The sequence below is a fragment of the Barbus barbus genome (assembly GCF_936440315.1).
Source record: "Barbus barbus genome assembly, chromosome: 11".
Lineage (NCBI taxonomy): Eukaryota > Metazoa > Chordata > Actinopteri > Cypriniformes > Cyprinidae > Barbus > Barbus barbus.
The window spans coordinates 27,096,816-27,120,429 of record NC_136739.1 but is presented as its reverse complement, the minus strand read 5'-3'; the positions used below and the strand labels follow the sequence as shown (position 1 = coordinate 27,120,429).

Genomic DNA, 23,614 nt, shown 5'->3' with positions numbered 1-23,614 from the left:
GTGCACATTTTCCTACCCAATTTCTTCCTTCCAGTCAACTTTGCATTTAATATGCTTTGATACAGCACTCCTTGAACAGCCACCCCTTTCAGTAATGACCCTCTGTGACTTACCCTCTTTGTGGAGGGCGTCAATGATCGTCTTCTGGACCATTGCCAAGTCAGCAGTCTTCCCCATTATTGTGGTTTCAAAGAACAAGAGATACCCAGAATTTATACTGTAGGGATGGTCATTTATTGAAACTCAAATTTAAATATTCTAATATTTTGAGAGACTGATTTTTCACTTTCATTAGATGTAAGCTCTAATCATCAAAATGAAAACAAAAAAACTTTTTATGTGTTTTACTTTACATGTAATGAATCTAAAATATATGAAAGTTTCACTTTTTGAAATAAGTTACAAGAAAAAATTAACTTTTTCACCATATTCTAATTTTCTGAGATGCACCTGTGTGTGTATGTACAGTATATATACAGTGCCCTCCAAAAGTATTGGAACAGTAAGGCCAATTCCTTTATTTTTGCTGTAGACTGCAGACATTTGGGTTTGACATCAAAAGATGAATATGAGATGAGAGATTAACATTTCAGCTTTTATTTACAGGTATTTTCATCTGGATCTGATACACAACTTAGAAGATAGCACCTTTTGTTTGAACCCACCCATTTTTCATGTTACCAAAAGTATTGGAACAGATAGAATTAACATAGATTAAAGTGAAAAAGACTTAATATTTAGTTGCAAATCCTTTGCTTTCAATAACTGCATCAAGCCTGTGACCCATTGACATCACCGAACTTTTGCATTCTTCTTTTGTGACAGAAGTACACTGTGCTTCAGATGAGCTTGTATGTTTGGGATCATGAGCAGATCCTTTCTTTCTCCAAACTTTAGCCTTTCCATCACTTTGGTCCATAAAACCTTGTCCCAGAATTTTTGAAGCTCGTCTCCTATTCTTCTTGCTAATGAGTGGTTTGCATCTTCTGGTGTAGCCTCTGTACTTTTGTTCATGAAGTCTTCTGCGAACAGTAGATTGTGATACCTTCACTCCTGCCCTCTGGAGGTTGTTGCTGATGTCTAACAGTTGTTTTAGGGTATTTCTTTACAGCTGTCAAAATGTTTCTGTCGTCAACTGCTGATGTTTTCCTTGATCTACCCGTTTGAGGTGTGTTACTTAGTACACCAGTGGTTTCTTTCTTCCTCAGGAGATTACAAATGGTTGTACTTGCTATTGCCAGTGTTTGTGCAATGGTTTGATTGATTTTTCATCTTCTCTCAGCTTCACAATTGCTCGTTTTTCACCCATAGACACCTCTCTGGTTTTCATGTTGGTTACACGTCTAACTAACTATAAATACAGTCTGCACGGATCTGAAACTGAGTGCAGACATTCAGTGCTATTTATTGTTTGAATAATCAATTAATAGGACACACCTGTCAGTCACATGTTCCAATACTTTTGGTAACATGAAAAATGGGTGGGTTCAAACAAAAGGTGCTATCTTCTAAGTTGCGTATCAGATCCAGATGAAAATACCTGTTAAAAGCTGAAATGTTAATCTCTCATCTCATATTCATCTTTTGACGTCAAACCCAAATGTTTTCAGTCTACATCAAAAATAAAGGAATTGGCCTTACTGTTCCAATACTTTTGGAGGGCACTGTATATAATATATATAATAATATAGATAATATATATAATATTAAAATGCACAAACTTTCTTAAAAGGAAAAAAAATACTAAATTGACTATATGTATATGTATTACTATGTATATAGTACTTATGAAATGAAAAAAAGTATTATTCACTCAAAATTCACAAAAGAAATTAAGAGATTGGCTACTATCCCACTGACAAATCTGTCAGTGCTAGGAACCAACAGTGCAGGGACTTGCTGATTTTCAGTGATCCAGTGATTTACTTGCTGTCACTTGTGAAACGGGGCTTGGGACGTCATTAAACTAAACATCTAGCTGGTTAATGGGGAATTTAAAACATTTTAGTTAAATAAAGAAAAGGCTTTGGGTGTAATCCATCCGGCTCGAAGGGTAACTGTTGTGAATACTTAATGGACCGAGTTCATACAAACTCCTATCACGAGTGAACAGAATTCGCTGTGTAGAGTTGACTCCTGTTTACCCAAGCTCATCAGTTATTCAGAGCTAATCAGCCTGAGATGCGAGGATCAGCAGGCAGGCAGGGTGGCAGCGAGTGTGCTTGTGTGTGTTTGAGAGATGGAGAGAGAGAGCGAGAGAGAGAGAGGTGTTGCTGTGAGAACAGACCTCCACTGCAACGCTACCGGAGCGCGCGCCACACCACGTCTCTGTCCGTCTCTGTCTCCACTGGTCTCTCTTTCGCTTGTCATTCTACACATAAGTGTGCTATGGACATTCTCCGTTTGCTCCAGGTAAAATATGCCAGGATTGTGTCTGAAGTTGAATATGCTGGGGTTTTTCTGTCTGTCTATTAAGTGAGCTGTGAAATGCTTTCCTGCTTGGAGAGACGGCTGTAGTGAGTGTGTGAAATGGTTAAATGACTTGGAGGCAAACTCAGAAGTCAGCTCTCTCGTGCCAGGGTTTCACGCATGGCTTCGAGAAGTAGTGAAGCACTGTGCGTAATCCTGTTGGACGCTGCACAGCACATATTTCAGAGCTTGTTAAATTTTGTCCATTTATTTTCTTGTCTCATTAAATTCTCAGATCCACGAGCATAGATTTGGGACACCATATGAACGAAAACATTTCCCTACCACAGTTAGAAACTACCGAAGAGTCCTTATCATTATTGCTGCTGTAATTGTATGTAATTTAAGCATTGCATGTTTGTGGCATATTTTTATTGGGTAAATTATTTTATCTATAAATATAAATTAACAGGGACACGACTTTCTGTTACAGTTGTTAGTTGTTATTCAATAAAACTCCAGCTCTGAAGTCTCTTTCTCATTTTATTTATAATACTGTTAAAAAGTCTGAGGTCAGTAAGTGGCAGTAAATTCATCTATAGTGTTACAAAATATTTCTGTATAAAATAAATACTGTTGTGAAAACGTATCATGTTTTCCACATACACACACACATACAGTATATATATATATATATATATATATATATATATATATATATATATTATATATATATTTTTTTTAAAGAAAATTAGTAGATATATAGAAAAAAGAAACCTAGTGTTTTTTTTTGTTGTTTTTTTGTTGCATACCCAGACGCTATGCCACTGGACTGATGGTATATATATGAAAAGATTATTTGCAAAAACAGATAACTGTTTTTTTTTTTTTTCAAAAAACATGCTTTTTATTATGTTATCATGTTTTTTAATGTGTTAGTTAACTTTTTTTAAGTTATTTTTTAACCTAGTCAAAATAACCCAACTATAGTTTGATTGAGATGGAATGCACAATGAAAAAACAAGATTTCTGAGAATTGTTAAAAACGGATTTATCTGTTTTTGCAAATTAAATCTTCATATATATATATATATATATATATATATATATATATATATATATATATATATATATATATATATATATTAGGGCCGGGACTTGATTAAAAAAATTAATCTAATTAATTAGAGGCTTTGTAATTAATTAATCGAAATTAATCGCATATAAATATTTGACCTGAGAACAGTGAGAAGTAAGTTTTTTTATATGGATTTTTAAATTTCCCATCCACAGGGCCAACCAAAGCGGTCTCATCAGCTTCTTTGTCCATGTTCACTGTGGTTTGTTTTTGGCTGTTTCTCAATATGCGTTCTTCAGCGATCTTGCGTCCTTGTGTTCTCGTTCTACGTCATCATTAACCGTCGAAGTTCAGTTCCAATTCTCAAGAACGCAAGTACAGAGGATGCATGAAAGTGCCCGGATATGTTCTTGAAACTGAGGATGCATCGAGTGCAGACTTGAGAGAATCGAGCCGTTAGAAATCCCAGAAAATGCTGTGGGCGGCCGGTGTACGGAAGCCTGTAAGCTTTAAAGTCGCTCTCACAAATACTTAACGGCTCTTCAAGTTGAAAGTAAACATTTATCGTTTTGTTTTGGTTAATTTTAATAAAGTTATAAGACCCGGAGAAAGTCTGCATTTTTATTGGCATATTAAAATGAATCTTAACAGTAAAACATATAACGCTGTAAAATAAAACAATACAATTATATGAAAGTAATATCTATAATAGTATGAAATGTTTTAATACGTTATGACATTTTGTAATATTTATTGTTCATTGGCCGTTTCTTATGCTGAGACTATGCGGTCAGTTAAGCAGGAATGCAGTACATCTCAATTCTCATAAGTGTGCGTTCTGTGTTCTCGCGTCCTTCCGAGTTCGTTCTTCCAAGGAAGCTTGGCAAGACCGGTCTCCACGAGAACGCAAGTAGGTGCTCCAGTATAATCGGTCCGCCGAAACTCATCCAGTGAGAAACGTTCCGCGGTGCAAAAATAAGTGCGATTAAAATGCGTTAAAAAAATTTAACGCGTTATTTTTGTGTAATTAATTAATCTAAATTAACGCGTTAAAGTCCCGGCCCTAATATATATATATATATATATATATATATGACTGATGATTATTCAAATATATCCTTTTGTGCGAGTTTTTTGGGGTGAACTGTCACTTTATGCCTTGTTTTAAGCCTTGTTTTTGATTGACACATTCGCTCTGGGACAAACCAGATGTTTGCTTTTACATGTAATATAGTTGCTTTTAAACGTGTAAAAAGCAATTATTTTTTCAAATCATCAAAAATAAGTCTTTTTTTATGTTTTTATTTAATGTTCAAAGACAGAAGACAAATAATCATTTATATAAAAAGAACAAGTGTTCTGAACTTAAACAGGCTTTTTCACTGTTTAGATGAAAATATTAATTTGATTTTAAAACTTGCCTGGGAATGTTAAACCTAAGCCTACGCTGAGCTATTCCTGGATCGCAGTAATAAAGAGTATTTGTTGTGTCATTTTGCTGTCACGTTACGATCATTCAGAATTTAATTGGAGAAAATGAGGGCATATTTGTAAAGGTTTATAAAAGGCTTTTGTTTGCTTGAATTTCATTTTATTTGCTTGAATGAAGGATAGCTGGCAGAACTTCAGAAGCTGCAAGTGATCAAGTCTACAGAGGAGCTTGGGTGCTCTCCTGTTCTGATGTGGCAGAGATCACATTTGCTTTCCTGTCTTCATCCTCCTTGGTTCAGTAATCAGAGTATCTATTTCTATCAGGTATAGAGCCCAGGAGACCATCAAGGCTGCCATTGATTCTCACCATTAAACAGCTGTCTTGCCTGCAGGTTGGGATCCTTATTGCTCTCATTTCCACCTAGCGTTCAGGGTCGTGGAGACTGACTAATGCAGGGGACACTGCCTGTTTCTGATTCACATCTCACTAACTCTCTTTTCTTTTTTTTGTTAACAACAGTAGTACAAAACAAAAATCAGCTGCACAAATTTAAAACCCACCCCAACCCAAAGATTTTAGAAAAGAAGACACATAATTAAAAGCTGAATGCCATGAATTTACAGTTTTCAAGTTAGATCCATGTATACGAGAAGTAGAGAATTCCACTGAGATAATGTCCAACAAATACACAGTCCAGGTTCATCTGTCCATTGTGTCAGGAGGATTCCAACGGTTGACAAGCAATATTTTTGTAATAGATCAAGGTTTGTATGAATGCTCAAGAAGAAAGAGATAGATGACTGAAGCAGAGGAGGGAGATTCCTCAGAAGGAAGGATTAGTTTGTGCAAAGGGTGAACAGGCAGTTGAGAGTTCCAAGGCACCCCATACACCCGTAAAGCCGATCTAATGCGCAAATACATAAAAAAGGAGGTGCTTGGCAGATTATATTGAGTTTTAAGATTCTGGAAGGATTTTAAACCACTATCCTCATATATATCTCCCAGAGTGCGGACAATGAAATGGAGTACTGCCTGACAAAAGGTTATTATCATTTTAATCACCGATATACGGGCCTGAAAAGAAGTAGGAAGACGAGACCAATTTTTCAAATATGAGGATACTTTGGCTAGAATACCATTAGTTTTTTGAGACGATGTCCTGTAGGGAAGGAGAAACATCTATCCCCAAGTACTTAAAGTTTTGAACCAATGGAATAGATATAGAAAGGGACATGGAATCAATTTTAGAATTGAGGGGAAGTAAACAATGCTAACTCTCTTTTCTAATGCTGATTTCATACTTTATCAATTATACTTTTTGGTGCGTTCATCAATGCGACTGCATTGTGTTTACTAGCAGCAGCTGTGTACCACCGCAACTAGATAATGAGTCGGGACAAGAAGAGGCCAGCTTTACTGTTTTATTCATTAATATTTTCTGCAGATTTTATGACCCAAATCTCTTGTCACACTTGTTGGTTGGTTTATGCTGTCATGTACTACTATATTACTCGGTAATCTTATTCTAGTAAATCAGGAATTGTTTACTATTTACCCCAAAATAGTGCATATTAGTAACTTAAAGGTACATATTAGTACCTAAATAGTGCATATGTGACCCTGGAACACAAAACCAGTCATAAGTAGCAAAGGTATATTTGTACCAATAGCCTAAAATACATTGTATGCATGGGTCAAAATTATCGATTTTTCTTTTATGCCAAAAATCAGGATATTAAGTAAAGATCATGTTCCATTAAGATATTTTGGAAATTTCCTAACATAAATATATCAAAACATTTTCTCAGTATTTTGATTTTCAAATAGTAGTATCTCTGCCAAATATTGTAATATCCTATAACAAACCATACATCTATGGAAAGTGTATTTATTCAGGTTTCAGATGATGTATAAATCTCAATTTCACAAAATTGACCCTTATAACAATTATTATTTGTGGTCCAGGGTCACATATTAGTACCTTTTGACAGCCTTTTGAAAGTGTACCACCCCAGTAACAACATTTATAATAGTGTGAAATAAGAAATAGTCCTGAAACATACATTATTATGCAAACAAACAATAATATTGCAAAATATTATTTCAATTTAACATAGCTGTTTTCTGTTTTAATATGTTTTGAAATGTAATTTATTCCTCTATGGCAAAGCTGAATTTTAATCGGTAATTATTCAGTTTTCAGTGTCACATGATTGGTCAGAAGTCATTCTAATATGATGATTTGCTGCTCAAGAAACATTTATTATTATTATCTATGTTGAAAACAGCTGTGCTGCATCATAGTTTTGTGGAAACTGTTTTACAGGATTCTTTGAATATACAGTAAATTTGAAAAGAACAGCATTTATTTGAAAACCTATTTTTTTTGTAACATTATAAATATATTTACTGTTACTTTTGTTCAATTTATTGTATCTTTATATGGCTTTTATTTCTAACTCCAAATGACTTAAACTTTTATTTTGTGTCAGTGCTTTATACAATTAATTGTGACGATAGGCATGAAAATATGCTAAATTAACATCATTAATAGCAGTTCACGTCCTAAAATAAGACATATTACCTTTATACCCATTGTGAACTGAATTTTTTTTAGTGCACACTCACTTCAGAAAACCCCTTTCACATCAGCCAACCGATTCCAACTTTGACAACAAACAAGACTCTGGTCCACGCCAGAATCTCTAGTATGAAAGCACCCTCAAGTGTTCCTCTGCTCTTTGTCTTCCAGATGGACCCCGTCCAGAAAGCAGTAATCAACCACACATTTGGAGTCTCCATTCCTCCCAAGAAAAAGCAAGTTATTTCTTGCAACATCTGTCAGCTCCGCTTTAATTCAGATGTGAGTACAAAAAACTAAATTTTCTCTGGTTATTTGTGTGTGTTTATATGAGGACGTGTAAATGTTTGTCTTTGGTTTGTGCATGTGCCGCATCTCCTTCCAGTGTACCCTTTTCTCTTAAATATGGAAAGAGAAGTGATCGTAGCCCATTCCAGTTCTCCCTGTGTAAAAGTGGCTGTTATAGTGCTGTGTTTCGCTCTGCACGCTGATGGCTGATTAAAACTAGCCCCAGTACAGCCGTTTAGGGTGCAAGTGGCAACGCTCTTCATTAATCATACAAAACAAGGTAAGTGCGCTAATGTATGGTGATTTTAGCAGACGTGATGCTGCCAGTTCCCTCAGCCAGCTTTTAATGAACACTTCTCAGACATTTTCGACAAGATGCATGCTGGATCATTTGAATGGTTTCATTAAATCAATTGTTATGTTTGCTGTTTTCAGTGCTCTCTCGTTCTTCCTTTACCTGAGTTGATTGCACCCCAAGTCATTGAGTCCATAATATACACAGAAATTCAGCGCGTACATTTTTGATGTTGTTAGTTGAATATACACAGCCAATGTTTTTACACACAGTTGGGAATCAAGGATCATTTCTTATTCAGAACCATTTCAGTTTTAGTAAAAAATAAATAAATAAAAACAATGGAATGGTTCCAAATTATTTTCACAATGTTTGGTTTTATTAACTATGCTTGATTTCTGGCTCCTGAATAATGGTCAATTTAGTGGTGGGGGCATGGCAAAATACAAAATAAATGGTCAGTTCAGTTGTGAACAGGATTGTGTACCATTTGAAATTGAATTGAGAATGCCTTTTAAATTCTAAGTCAGTTCCGAAATAGAATGCAATTCAAATTTGAAATAAAGGAAATTAATTGATCAATTGAAATTCAAAGCAATTCATTAAACTTGAACGATTGCTTGATAAAGCCTTGTTTTTAAGATTTGAAAACCATTGAGCCTTGAAGATTTGTTGAATGTTATTCCGGTTCCACTTCCTGTGGGTTGTGATATTTTCAGTTTATCTCATAAATTCAAAAAGAAAGTGAATTCTCTTCATTCTGAATTTTTCAAAACCCTGGTTGTGAGCTTGCAGGTAGGTTTCTTGAAGCATCTTGGAGATGTTGCCACAGTTCTTCTGGATTTAGTCTGTCTCAGTTTGTTCTGTTTCTTCATGTCATTCCAGACAGACTGGATGATGGTGAGATCAGATCTCTGTGTGGAGCACTGGCTGTTGTCAGACTCCTTGTGCAAACAAAGATCTCACTGGATTATTACAATTAATGGCAAAATGAATGTTTGGAAATGTAAACTGATATTTCATTCTGACACACTACAGCAAAAGATAGAAATATCTGACTTAACAGCATTTTTTAGCTGGTGAAAATACTAGTATTCTAATCATTTTGGCCACCACTGTATATACTGTATGGATAATGTATATGTATGTATGTGTGTGTGTGTGTGTTTGTGTATATAGTCCAACTAACATCAGTTTAAACATCACTCAGCTGCTGTTATGATTTTTCTAACTTTTTGCAATCTATAATAGATTTCCAAGCATAATGTCCCAAATAAAATGTGGCATTGTTTACTCACTGGCAGAGCAGTAAAATCCCAGCGATTGCACTGAACCATACCGTTGTGTTTACGAGTGCGCATACAGGTGTGGGGTTCTGCACAGAGTTTTCTGGCAGAGGGCTTGTGTTGTGTTGTTCTCTATGGGAGAGGGGTAATTACTTACTGTACTGCCATGTTGTTCCACTCTGTCTTGGCATTGATTAAGCCATTTAATTTAAGTTGAATGGCACAGGGTGGCAATAAGCCCTGGCTGACAGAAGGCTCCCACTGCGAGCGGTAATTGAGAAAAGGTTTCTCTCCGAGTGGAAAACAGACGCAGGAGCACCATTGTGCATCTGTTTTGTCTTCTCCAGGTCTTTTTCATCTTTATCATGACAAACAGGCACAGGAACCCGGGGAACCCCTTTGGACTTCTGAGCAAAGGTAGACGTGGTCCTGTTGTCTCAGTGGGGTGGCTTCTGGGTGTCCCAGCCGGCCTGTTGTTCCCTCCTGCAGTGCATAATTGCTTGATTGCTATCGAGTTTTCCAACGCAGCCAACATGCTTCTGAATTGAAGCGACTGCTAGAGATTAACTTGTCTCAGTTTCCTGTTATCGTCTTCCCCTCTCTCTCTCTCTCGATCTCTCTCACTCCAAACAAGCACAATAAAGCAGAAAGTGAAATGACTGCCCTTCTTGGGATAATTTAAAACAGTTTCCTCTTGCAATCTCTCATTTGAACAATGCTTTAAAGATTAAGCGGCCTATCTGAGCGAACGTGGGGCGAACAGAAGTGTCAACGGATGTTCCCCAGACTGCCGAGCTCTTTGATGCTAATTCTGGGTGCATGTGTTGCCACGTTGTGATCTCCACCGATAAAGCTGTCTCTCCTGCTCTCCGTGCTCCCTGTAGATGCTCATCTGCAGGCCCAGTCCAAAGCACATCTTGCTTAAGTGGAAGTGATGCTCTGGTTGGCGTGTCAAGGCGAATCAGCCTGCGTCCCGTGTTTACCTTCGTTCTCCGCAGGCCTGAAGATGCCATGTTTGTTGAGCGCTGTGCTGTTACCATTGTATGTTCCAGGGGAACAAAGATTCGCACATGTTATACACAGGCAAAATGCCTCGTATCAGTCTCACAGCTTGCTCATGTAGATTAGCCATCACCCTCTGAAGCTACAAACATTATCCGTGGTTTTATTAAAGCTCAAACGCCTCTTCGTTTTGCCACAGTCCTGCGATGTAATTTAATCCCATATTTAGTGCACGCTCTGGACTCACTGTGTCGTCCAATCCTGTTGCCAGAGGGGAAAAACATTGTGTAACCAAAGATTGAGCACATCCTCGGCTAAGCTCTAATGAAGTTTTGAGGGAAGCAGTAGTTCCACTCAGTGCTTTTGTTTCCATAATGAGTCCAAGTGTGCCATTGTGAAGTGTCTAATGAACAGATGAGATAAATAGGGTGTGCTATTCCTCCCTGCTTGTTCTGTGAAATATCCCCATAGTGGTGTAAAATAACAATGATATTCAGATTCGTTTGGACCTTAAAGTGATTGACACTTTTTTTTTTTCTCTCTAGGCTTGATTGTGTTTATGAGGTGCAGTCTAACATTGTGTTAATGCTTCATTTTTTAAAAAACACATTATTTTTCACATAATTTACCTTTATTCCACACCGCTCTGTCCCTTCTCTGATAAACGCGCTGATCATTTCCTGTTTTATGAAGCCCCTCCCTCATAAATACGCGATTGGTTAGGTGCCCCAGTGTGTTGTGACTGGCCTCTAGTGCACGTATAATCGTCCCGCCCCTCAGCTCAGCGGCATGTGCTCCACTTGTATTGTAAACAATGGCGTCGTCTATACTGCTTATCAATTTGAGCCCGATTGAGACGCATATTAGTGATATTAGTGAAGAAGATCGTGAAGAACCTGTGCAAGCAAGGCTCTTAATGGTTTGTTTGTTTGTCGTTAGATATGCTGTTTTTGGTAAATGCTACTGCTTCTGTTAGCTTTGAATATATGGATTCACTGAGCTGATCATCTGAATGAGAGAGAGAGATGCAGAGCAGGAGGACACGAGCAAATTAAGAACCGCTGTTTTAGAACATTGATTTTGAAACTTGTGAATCCATTCGAATCGTTAGAAGACAGAATCGTGATTCATATATGAATAGATTTTTACGTGCACCCCTTTTCTTCCGCTTCTCTAAAGCAGCGCAGCATGGACTCGACCCCTTTGCTGCATATTCCCGAGGGCGGGGCTTATCTGGGTTCGTGACATAACGGACCCGGGAAGTAACTCGTTGTAGTCTCTATTTGTAGGCTTTAAACTGCCACAATTTTAAAAGACGATATCTCTGTTTTCATTGAAATTTCAGCGCTACAACTTTACAGATATTGTTTATGTTGTAACAGCAACATTACACACTAACTAACTTTAATAGAGTGAAATCGCAATCAAGCACCTATTTAAAAACACTGTCTGGTACATAGAATTTTTTTTTTTAATAAAATCATGTATAATCAAGTTATGTAGTTCTTTACATAATTTAGCATATTAGTATGTTGCTATATTATGCATGTAAAAAAAACACATTGGTACGTTTTTAGTTGGACATTTCTTCTATTTCTATTATTTCTGCAAATAATTTATGTAATCTATTTATGTCATCTAATTTTATTACATGTAATCTATGTAATCAAATAACTTTTTTTTCTTCTTTTTTTATAAAATGCGCGTAGTGCATGCTTGTGCAAAACATCTGAGTAGTTGCTAGATTGTTTCTTTGTCATAGGGCATTCTAGGCAGTTTCCGGGTTGTTGCATTGTAGTTGCTAGAATGTTTAGGTTGCCAAATGTTTGGTGCCAATGTTTTGATTTTAATTCAAGTTTAAATGTAAAATCATTGCATCCAAGCTTTCTATTCATCAAAAAATCCTGAAAATAAAATATATCATGGTTTCCGCAAAAAATATTAAGCTGCACAACTGTTTTCGATATTTATTATAATAAGAAATGTTTCTTGAGCACCAAATCAGCATATTAGAATGATTCTGAAGGGTCATGTGCTGAAAAGAGTCAAAAGACTGGTGTAATGGATGCTGAAAATTCAGCTTTGCAACACAGGAATTAATTACATTTTAAAATACATTAAAATAGAAAACTGTTATTTGAAATTGTAATAATATTTCACAATTTTACTGTTTTTACTCTATCGTTGGTGAGCATGAGAGACTTTCAAATGGTCGTGTAGCTGCTGTCACAATAAGTATTTTAACTCCACATCATCAGGCATCACGAATGTGACTTGGTGGTGGGCATCACCACTGCTGTTGGGCTAATGTGTGCAAATGGACACACTCACACGCATTACATGTTCCCCAAGTCACTATAGATTAGCACTAATTAATGGCTCAGATCAATGTGTGTAAAAGCCAAACCTTAAATGCCATTTATGTCCATTATGTTTTAAAACTTTGCCAGGCGTATAATTACGGTCTTTAACTGTTCAAACCCGCCACGCAATTTACTGACCCCGTGCAAGTTTATAGTTCAACTCCAGCCTCTGAAATGCCTCTTATAAATGACCTTACCATTAATGTGTTCAGCATTTTATTTTATATGCTTTCCACGAACTAAACATGCTCCCATTTTCTTTAGAATGCAACTTTTTAATGCCATAATTACACTTCAGGCAGGGCCTGCAGGCAGCTGACAGTTATATAAATTGTTTTTGGTTTGATATGGTGTTTTTATTTCATATTTTCACTCAGAAATCTTGGCCCTCTGTTTAGCTGTTAAAATAAATTCTTGCAGATGTGGCCTGAATAAACTCTGCGAATGTGGGAAAATTGACGCTGAATATTCAGCTTTTCACTCTACTGCCTTTTACAAATACACAAACTGTTTATACCGAAACCTTTTGTTTCCTGGCAGCTTTGTCTTTTTTCAGTTACATTATATTGTCTGAGGTTTTTGCAAGGTGTGTGTTTTGAAGGTTGTGTGTTCTTTTGAAGACTGCATTAAAGAAATGAGAATAATGGCTGGCGTATACTCTTAGCTTTCCCTTATCTCCTGTAAATGAACTGTTTTATCTCCATTTGCGCTCAGTGTAACATAGAAGCCCCGGCCATTTCATTTGAAGTTACCTGATCTAAAGGTGTGCGTCCTGCTGTGATGTGACATTAGGTGAAGTGGTGGCTTCCCTCCAGAGACCTACAGCCCTTATGTGAGAACATGCCAATATGGCAGATAACAGCACATCTCATTAAAGCTTTATGGTCTCTTATACATGCTGTGTCATTACAGCCGCCACACCCCCGCAACACGTGTCTCTGTTGAACTGTTGTGTCGTTGCTTGACTAACGTTACCCAGCAGCATAATCCTAGTCGAGATCCTAGTCTCAAATATCCTGTCTACACCTATATATATATATATATAAAACTAAAAAATTATATATATAAGAAAAAATTAATGTTTATTAATCATTGCCCAGCACTAGTTGTATTATATCTTGTCTAAGCCCTCAGAATGCCTGCCAGATTATAGGTTTTATCCGCTTTCAAAACCTCAATTTAAAACCATGCCAACAGTTGTACACAGTGATATTTCTCAGATGACTGCTTGTGATTGGATCACAGAGACAGATCTTAATACCAGGTGTGTGCAGAGCTTGCATGTGAGGAGATAAGAAAAAAAGCTGGAAAAAGGAATGTTTCACTGCATTGAGATCTGCAGAAATTCTTGTGAACTTTGTGTGAGATTGAGAATTGAGGATCAGTTCCATTAATACTGGTACTAGGGTAAAATGCTTAAAATGTCTGGGTGTTCCTATTGATATTTTCTCTAGAGACCGCATCCATTATATTTAAATATATTTGCATTGCTTTGACCATTCTCTTCTGTTTTTGAAAATAACTAAAAGCATCAATAATGGAATCGTTAAGGAATTAAATTCAGAGTCATTCAATTACAGAGTATACTTGCAATTCCCATCCCTAGTTAGAAAACACAGCTAATGCTTTTGTCATTTTAAAAGTAGTTATTTGGAAGATGGGGGTTCAGATCAAGGCATGTTCTGCTAAAAGTCTTCTGATGTATTGAGCTGTAAGTAGTTTTTTTGAATGAAAATGCATATTATAAGCTAGGCAAAAGCACTTTTGCTCTGAGATAAAGAACTGAAGAGTGGAAATTGGCTAGTAATCAGAGTTTTGACATGTTTTTTCATCAAATTAAGGCTGTTATTGTGCTTAAAATTATTTTAAAGGCTGAAGAGAAGGGAAAGAGTATGTCATAATTACTGTATGACTTCATGCATTGAGGGAGTTTGTGAGCAGAGGTTTTGTGGCAGGGACCTGTGGCCTCTGAAAAACAACAGCAGTTGGCACTAATAATGCTTGTATTGCATAATTGGCTGAATCGTTTGAAATTGTCAGTGCAAGACCAAATTTGTTGCATGCACAACCACAAGCACATACAGTACATGTTTAAAAGTTGACCAATAGCAGCAGCAAGCCATTTCAGAAAACCGGACTATACACCCATCTGCAGTTGCTTGGAAAAACAGTAGTCCTATTACAAATTAAGCTTTGTTTGAAGTGTTTTAGATGGCTCTCTTATAGGCATTTCTACACACTAGTCTGTCCTGTATTTTAACATACGAAAAAGTATACGAGACACTTTTATGAGACATATTGAAGTGGTTTCAGAGCATAACACAAAAAAACCTATGAGAAATAGAAAAGCAAATACATTTCTGACAGTGATGCCCGGCCTGTTTATTGCATCAGCCAGCCTGTGAAAACCACAAAGACAAAGCATTTATGCATGAGAAATGAGGCTCCCTACAAGATAAAAGATCAACTGTGTACTTTCATTCAACAAGCTGTTACAATGTGTAGGTGTGTATGTCTTTGACAGGTTTCTTGTACAGTACATGAGCGCTGAACGGGAGGATACACAGACAGCTGTAGGGTAATGCACTGATATTGCTGGCAGCTCCTATTTGCAAATATCAGCAGAAAGGCTTACTGATGCTTATTGCATATGCAAGCCTTTTTTGTTTGCTCGTTCGTGTACTGTCGTGACATTTTTTGCAACATAGCCATTAATAAAGAGTGTATGTGTCTGACTATTCAATGAGGATGTCATATACGCTCATTGGGCCTTGTTCATGAAACATGAACAGAATGAATTTCTGTATAAGAAGATAAATAGAATTAATTTGTATCTAAATTGTCTGGCAAAACATTCATGCATAAAATTTGTATTAATTGCGCTCATATCTGTGTACACTTCCATTCAAATGTTTGGGGGCTGTACAATTTAATAATACTTTTATAATAAATTATTATAACACTTATATTCAGCAAGGATGCATTAAATAAATTAAAAGTGACAGTAAATGCATTTGTAATAATTGTAAATTTAAATGTATACATTTATAATGATGAGTAAATACATCACAAATGATTTCTATTTGTATTTCTACATGTATTATGGTTTCCACATAAATACTAAGCAGAACAACTATATTCAACATTGATGATAATAAGAAATTATTCTTGAACACCAAAATCAAACATGAACATAAATTAAAATTTAAAAATACATATAAATAGAAAAAAAAATAAAAATCTTAAATCCAGACTTGTTGAGCTTCCTTCAAAAATGTAATTATTAAAAATAACAAACAAACAAACCCCAAACTTTTAAATATAATTTTTTGGGGGGGAATCAAATTTGATTCCAATTCCAGATTTTTTTTGATTTTTTTCAAATCAATGGAGCTGATTTCCAAGTGTTAGTTCCAAACTTTTTACAACTGGAATTTTACATTTATTTATGACGACTTCTTTTTTTTCTCGGTGGAACACAAAAGATGATATTTTGAAAAATGCCTGTGTGTTTTATTTCCAATGTTGTTGCACCCCAACATTCTTCAGAATATAACTTTTTTGTGTGTTTTACAGAAGAAAGGAATGCATACAGGTTTTGAACAACATGAGGGTGAGCAAATTATGACAGAATTTTCATTTCTGGTGCAACTTTCCCTTTAATGTTCGTGAAACATAAAGAGGTTGGTAGACCCATTCTTAGTTTAAAATAATTTGCAGAGAAATTCGTGCTGCTCGTGTTCCATGAATCAGGCCCCGTGATTGCTAGAACTAAGACACTTGATGTTATAAAGACTGAAATTACAGTCAGAGTATGGATGTTTTTGTAAATATTAAAATGGACGCACACACTTAGCTTGGGAGAAAGTCAATTTATAAATGTCAAGTGCACTTAATCCAGGTCACAGGAGCTGCTAACATTTGCACAGTGCAGAGAAGCCAAAACGCCCCAGTCGTCACATCATTCTCTCCTGTCACTGTCTGCAGCAGCGTCCCGTGTGTCATTATGACTCTCATGCCTGTCACTTGAACAAGCAATCTGTGCTGTTGGTGCGGTTGACATTACGCACCTCATTTTCACTTAGTCTGTCTCTCTCTCTTTCTTCTATCTTATCATATTTCATGGTTTTCCAGCTCTGACTCAGATGTTTCAATACACATTCACAAGATCACAAGTGAACTGCAGCCATTTTGTCTTTACGACAGAAAAGAGAAAGAAAAGAACTTTGACTCCTCTTTAATCACAGCACCTTTGCGACATGCTGTTAGCTGCATGCTTTGTTAGAGATATTCTTTTGTCTGTCTGTCTGTTTGTGTGTTTGTTTTGATCAAATGTATATATGTGACCCTGGACCACAAGGTGTCTTAAGTGTCAATTCTTCAAAATTTTTGATTTATACATCATCTGAAAGATGAATAAATAAGTATTTTCGTTAGGATAGGACAATATTTGGCCGAGATACAACTATTTGAAAATCTGGAGTCTGAGGGTGCAAAAAAATCTAAATATTGAGAAAATTGCCTTTAAAGTTGTGCAAATGAAGTCCTTAGCAATGCATATTACTAATCAGAAATTAAGTTTTTATATATTTACATTAAGAAATTTACAAAATATCTTCATGGAACATGATCTTTACTTAATATCTTAATGATTTTTGGCATAATAGGAAAACTGATCATTTTGACCCATACAATGTATTTTTGGCTATTGCTACAAATATACCCCAGCGACTTGTTTTGTGGTCCAGGGTCACATATGTATTAACTAGTGAAGTTAATATGTTTCTTTCAATAGAGGCACATCCAATACTGTTCTGAAATCACTGAATTATTAAATCCAAGTCCCCCAAATACAGGTTCAATAACAGTGTGTTCAGACTGACAGCGATTGAACCGACTGTCGGCACAATACATATATAAATAGATTTTATTGGCTAATTTAAAAACCATAATTATGAAATAAATATTATATAGTATTTATTTCAGAATATTTTACATTTACATTTATTCATTTAGCTGACGCTTTTATCCAAAGCGACTTACAATTGCTATATATGTCAGAGGTCGCACGCCTCTGGAGCAACTAGGGGTTAAGTGTCTTGCTCAGGGACACATTGGTGTCCCACAGTGGATTCGAACCCTGGTCTCTCACACCAAAGGCATGTGTCTTATCCACTGCGCCATCACCACCCACATTTTAATGTATATTTTGTGTGTATATATATATGCCAATAATTCTGACCACGACTGTGTATGTATGTGTGTGTGTATATATATATATATATATATATATATATATATATATATATATATATATATATATATATATATATATATATATATATATATATATATATATATATATATATATATATATATATATATATATATATATATATATATATATATATATATATATATATATATATATATATATATACACATACACAGTCGTGGTCAGAATTATTGGCACCCTTGGTAAATATGATCAAAGAAGGCTATGAAAATTAATCTGCATTGTTAATCCTTTTGATCTTTTATTTAAAAAATTCTCAAAAATCTAACCTTTCATTGGAGAATAAGAATTTAAAATGGGGGGAAATATCATTATGAAATAAATGTTTTTCTCTAATACACATTGGACACAATTAACGGCACCCTTTCATTCAATACTTTTTGAAATCTCCATTTGACAGTATAACAGCTCTAAATGTTCTCCTATAATGCCTGATGAGGTTAGAGAACACCTGACAAGAGATCAGAGACCATTCCTTCATCCAGAATCACTCCAGATCCTTTAGATTCTCAGCTCCATGACGGTGCTTCTTCTCTTCAGTTCACCTCACTCATTTTCTACAGGGTTCAGGTCAGAGGTCTGGAATGGCCATAGCAGAAGCTTGGTTTTGTGCCCAGTGACCCATTTTTGTGTTGTTTTTGAGGTTTGTGTTTGGATTATTGTACGGTTGGAAGATCCAAACATGTCCCATTATAAGATTTCTAACAGAGTCAGTCATGTTGGAACCCCCCAACTCAAAAATCTGCTGAAGCTGGTTGCCTTAATTTTAAGTTGTCTCAATTTTGTTTTTGTTTTTTATTATTATATATTTTTTTTTTACAGCGTAGGGCTCTAGGCTAACATTTGACGACATCAGTGCCATTAAGTTCTACAGAAGGTGGCACCAGCACCTGACAGTAAAGCACTCACCCTAATCACACATGTACATCTCGCAGTTGTCTATTTGATGTCTGCATTTACATATGCAAGATGTTTTTTTTTTAGGGTGTTTGCTCATCTGCAATTCGTCTCTAAGACGTTTCCTGTCAGATGTCAAATATACATTTATTAGAATGCATGTAAAACTGCTTCTGAGACGTTTATCAGGTTACAAGGCAGATTTTTCCCAGGTTCTTACAGATTTACGTTTTACAGTGCTGTCTGAGTAGTTGAGATGATAACTTTTATTACTGTGATTCATAATGTCTAAATATAATTTGATAAATAAAAAAAATTATAAAAAAAAACAAATAAATAAATATGTATATATATATACACAGACAGCGTCCAAAAGTATATGTGCCCTCCAAAAGTATTGGAACAGTAAGGCCAATTCCTTTATTTTTTCTGTAAACTGAAAACATTTGGGTTTGACATCAAAAGATGAATATGAGATGAGAGATTAACATTTCAGCTTTTATTTACAAGTATTTTCATCTGGATCTGATGCACAACTTAGAAGATAGCACCTTTTGTTTGAACCCACCCATTTTTCATGTTACCAAAATACAGATAGAATTAACATAGATTAAAGTGAAAAAGACTTCATATTTAGTTGCAAATCCTTTGCTTTCAATAACTGCATCAAGCCTGTGACCCATTGACATCACCGAACTTTTGCATTCTTCTTTTGTGATGCTTTTCCAGGCTTTCTATATATATATATATATATATATATATATATATATATATATATATATATATATATATATAGGGAGTGGAAATGGCTAAAAAGCCTATAAGTCTCTGCAGCCCTATAGTGGTAATTTAATGTCCTTTTTATTTTTTAATAAGTGTTTGCTTTCCTAAATTATGAAACTTTTAGTTTTATAAATGGATGCAACCTATGAAGGATGAACAAATAATGTCATCACATTAAAAATAACTTTCAAATTTGGTATTACTTAAAGCTTTGAAGTGCTGGGAAAAGTTGAGTGAAGCATTTAAAAACACGCAAAAACATTAGACCATTTCTGCCACAAGTTGTTCCTGTAGTTATGTTAAATCCATGGTGAATTGTGGAGATTTGTGTGTACTGAACAATGTTTTTCCTGGTTTTCACATCAGTGGCGTTTGTTCTGATATCCGTAGCTTTAACAGAATTCTGCGGCGAATTCGACTACTTTCTTCACTGTATCTCCCAGCGCTGTGTATAACCGTGTCGCGTGATCGAGAGCAGCCCGCGCCGCGGCTCCGGCCTGAGCAGATAAACATTCTGCGTTGCGTAGCCCAAGCGAGTAGCGTGGATTCGTTTCACTTTCGGTTCGTTTGTCCAATGTAGCTCTTTTAAATCGGGCATGATGAGAACGCAAGGCTATTCGTTCTATTTTTCAAACTGAGAAACAACCTTTCTTTAACTGAATGCGTGTTGCGTTGATGTCTAAGCCCAAAATCTGCAGAAAATCTGCAGCAATTACGAAAATTTGCGAGCTTTTGCAAAAATTGTGGAGTTTACTTGATTTTGCGATAAATTCAGCAATCGCAAAATCCTGGAGGGACTGACTGGTGGACTAGCATACAGGGGATGTTATGGTTATGGAGGCCCCTCCTCAAAGCCAGAGGCCCTAGGAAATCGACTGCTCTGCCTATAGCTAGCGCTGGCCCTGTGTTGGTATTTGATAGAATCCATGATGCCATGTGTCTAAACAAGATGTCCAGGACCTCCAGCAGAAATATAGGCCCACAACATCAAAAATACAGCAGTATATTTCATTGTATACATGGGGTACTTTTTATCCCTGTGTTCACCAAATCCATCTTGAGTGTTTGCTGCTAAAAAGCTAATTTTTTAGTTTCATCTGATCATAGAAGCCAGTCCCATTTGAAGTTCCAGTCGTGTCTGATAACTGAATATGCTGGAGTTTGTTTTTGGATGAGTGAGGAGAATTTTTCCTGAAACCCTCCCAAACAACATGTGGTGATGTAGGTGCTGTTTGACAATTTTTTTTAAAGGTTTTCTGACCCCGAAACTCAACCTTTCTCTACAAAGTGGTCCTTGAAGAGTCTTTGGCCACTCAAATTCTTCTCCTCACCGTGCATTAGGATGATATAGACACATGTCCTCTTCCAGGCAGATTCATAATATTTTCTGTTGATTGGAAATTCTTAATTATTGCCCTGATGGTGGAAATGGGAATTCACTGCTCATTTTCTTAAAGCCACTTCACTAATTTGTGAAGCTCACTTATCTTTTGCTGCACATCAATACATTCTTTGATTTTTCTCATTCTGATGGATGATTAAGGGAATTTGGACTTTTTTTCCCTCCTATTTATATTTCTGTGAAACAGGAAGCCATGGCTGGATAATTTCATGTTCATAATCCCCCTGGAGTGCTCAAAATTGTAAATATGAATGGGAAAATACTTCAGAGATATTTTACTCATAAGAAATTCTAGGGGTACCAATAATTGTGTCCAATGTGTATTTGAGAAAAACATGTATTTCATAATGAGGTTTTTCCCCATTTTCAATTGGTTTAGTTCAATTAAAGGTTAGATTTTTGTGATTGTTTTTATTTTTTTATAAAAGATCAAAAGGATTAATAATGCAGGTTTATTGTCAGAGCCTTCTTTGATCATATTTACCAAGGGTGCCAATAATTCTGACCACGACTGTATATATTTTTATAAAATTATTTATAATAATATTTATAATATTTCTTAATTTTATATTTCATATTCACATTTGGTCTCTGTCAGTGTGAACGGCCCTTACCGGAGAACTTTCTTCTGTGATTTATAATGAAAATCCTATTGCTTTAAATGTTTGTATTTCATTACTGATGGACAATAATTAACACAAAGCAGTGACATTCCTGTAATTGCTATTTAAACACCTAGAATACCCCCAAACTTTGAATAATCTGCAGTAAAAACATCCATGAGCGGTGCTGTCTGGCTTTTCCCGGCACTGTCAGAAATCCCTTAAACTTACAGTTAGTGAACGTGACAGAATATCAGCGTTTGGCGAGAAAATCCATCTGCAGGTCTTTTGGGATTTTGTCACTTTTGATGTCATAAAAATGAGAAATTGAGCTCCTAATTCTTAGCAGTCAGATATTCAAAGGATCCTAATCCCTCATAACCTCTCTCTCTCTCTCGCCCTTTTTAAGTGTGAAGTAGTCATTTTACCTTTAAATCTTCACTTGGAAGTTGAACTAAAGATATGAGTAAACTCTCCATTTGGCCTCAATGAGTGCCGGCTATCGAAGCCCATTTAGTTTTCTCCATTGACAATCAATTCCCTCCAAATAAACAGTGTCCAGCTCTATATTTTAGGCTTTGGAAAAATCGTTCATCTCAATCTCATCGCTACCTTGATTGGAACAGTGCCTGCTATTGAAAGGACATTTAAGATGTGTGTGTGTGTGTGTGTGACAGTCCATGATGGTAGATGCTAGTGTGAGAAATGAGCCTGATTGGATGGTTCATTTGTTCTCCTTTGTAGAGCCAAGCCGAGGCGCACTACAAAGGCAGTAAACATGCCAAGAAGCTCAAAGCACAGGAGTCCACGAAAAATAAGCAGAAAAGTGCAGCCGCCCAGGACAGCGGCGCTAAGACAATCACCAACACCACCACCACCACCACTTCCTCCTGCACTGCAGTCACTGCCAGCTGCTCTGACCAACCAGGTTAATAGCTCCTTTTGTTCTTGCTCCACATCACCTGTCCCGTCCTCTTTCTCTCCACTCCAACCCTCTCCATGTGTGTTTACTCCCATGCTTTTCTTCCCGCCGCTCTAACCCTGACCCCTGTTTTCGCTCCATCTATGTGCATGTGTTTGTGTGTACTGTATGTAGTCGTATTTTTCCTCGTAAAAGCCCATTTAGGATGACCGGGGGAATCAGTCAAGCTCAAAAACGTGCTCTTTGCTTGTGTGCGAGGTAAGGTGCAGCCCTGCTGCGGCTGTAATCAGCCAAATGCTTTATCATGCTAACAACAGATCACTTTTCCCGCAGCTCTGTTTGCTTGTTTCGTCATTACCTGCATATTGAGTTTCCCGCACATGATCTTTTTGTCTGTTTTTGTGTTTCTTTTAAATGTTTAATTATGGAGAGCGCATACAGAATTGGAACAGGCGGTTGGATGCGTGCTGGGATGCTGTTAATTTCATTTTTTTATTTCTCCCCGGCCTTTGATTTGACTGAATTAGACTTGTGTTCCATTTCAAAGAACATAATCATCTGATCTTTGCTTCACGCTGTGACCCACTCAATTTCAGGCCCTTGTGTCTGATTAAGAATCAAGACCGGGATGTACCAAGACACATGCCCTACGGGGTGCAAATCCGAGCCAGTGCATATTTTCCGAATTCGCTCGTTCTCTAGCCGGAGACAGATTTGGGTGCACCTCATTTATTAGGCAGTGGTGGTCCTCATTGATATGCAGTGTCTTTGCACAAATCAGGCCAAATGAATGTCAGCCTGATTCACAGATGGCTTATGGGTCCTCGCTGTCACACCGTCGTATTAGCGCGGCGTTGAGCTCGGCCCGAGACTCGGGAAGGGGGCTGCTGTTGCTGTCTCTCCCCGAACCCTGGCAACGCACAATGCAGTCAGATTTAGTTTACATGGGAAAACTTCAAGCACTAAATCATTAAAATT

The 23,614-nt window shown here is 36.5% G+C and overlaps 1 protein-coding gene across 1 annotated transcript in view; it reads left to right on the top strand.

Moving 5' to 3' along the window:
* LOC306876953 (zinc finger protein 385B-like) overlaps positions 1–23,614 on the top strand; it is a 143,593-nt gene that overhangs the window by 110,016 nt on the left and 9,963 nt on the right. Inside the window, exons 4-5 of the mRNA XM_079428423.1 lie at positions 7,672–7,782; positions 22,459–22,642. Coding sequence (XP_079284549.1) covers positions 7,672–7,782; positions 22,459–22,642 — 295 coding nt within the window. The remainder of the gene's footprint in view (positions 1–7,671; positions 7,783–22,458; positions 22,643–23,614) is intronic.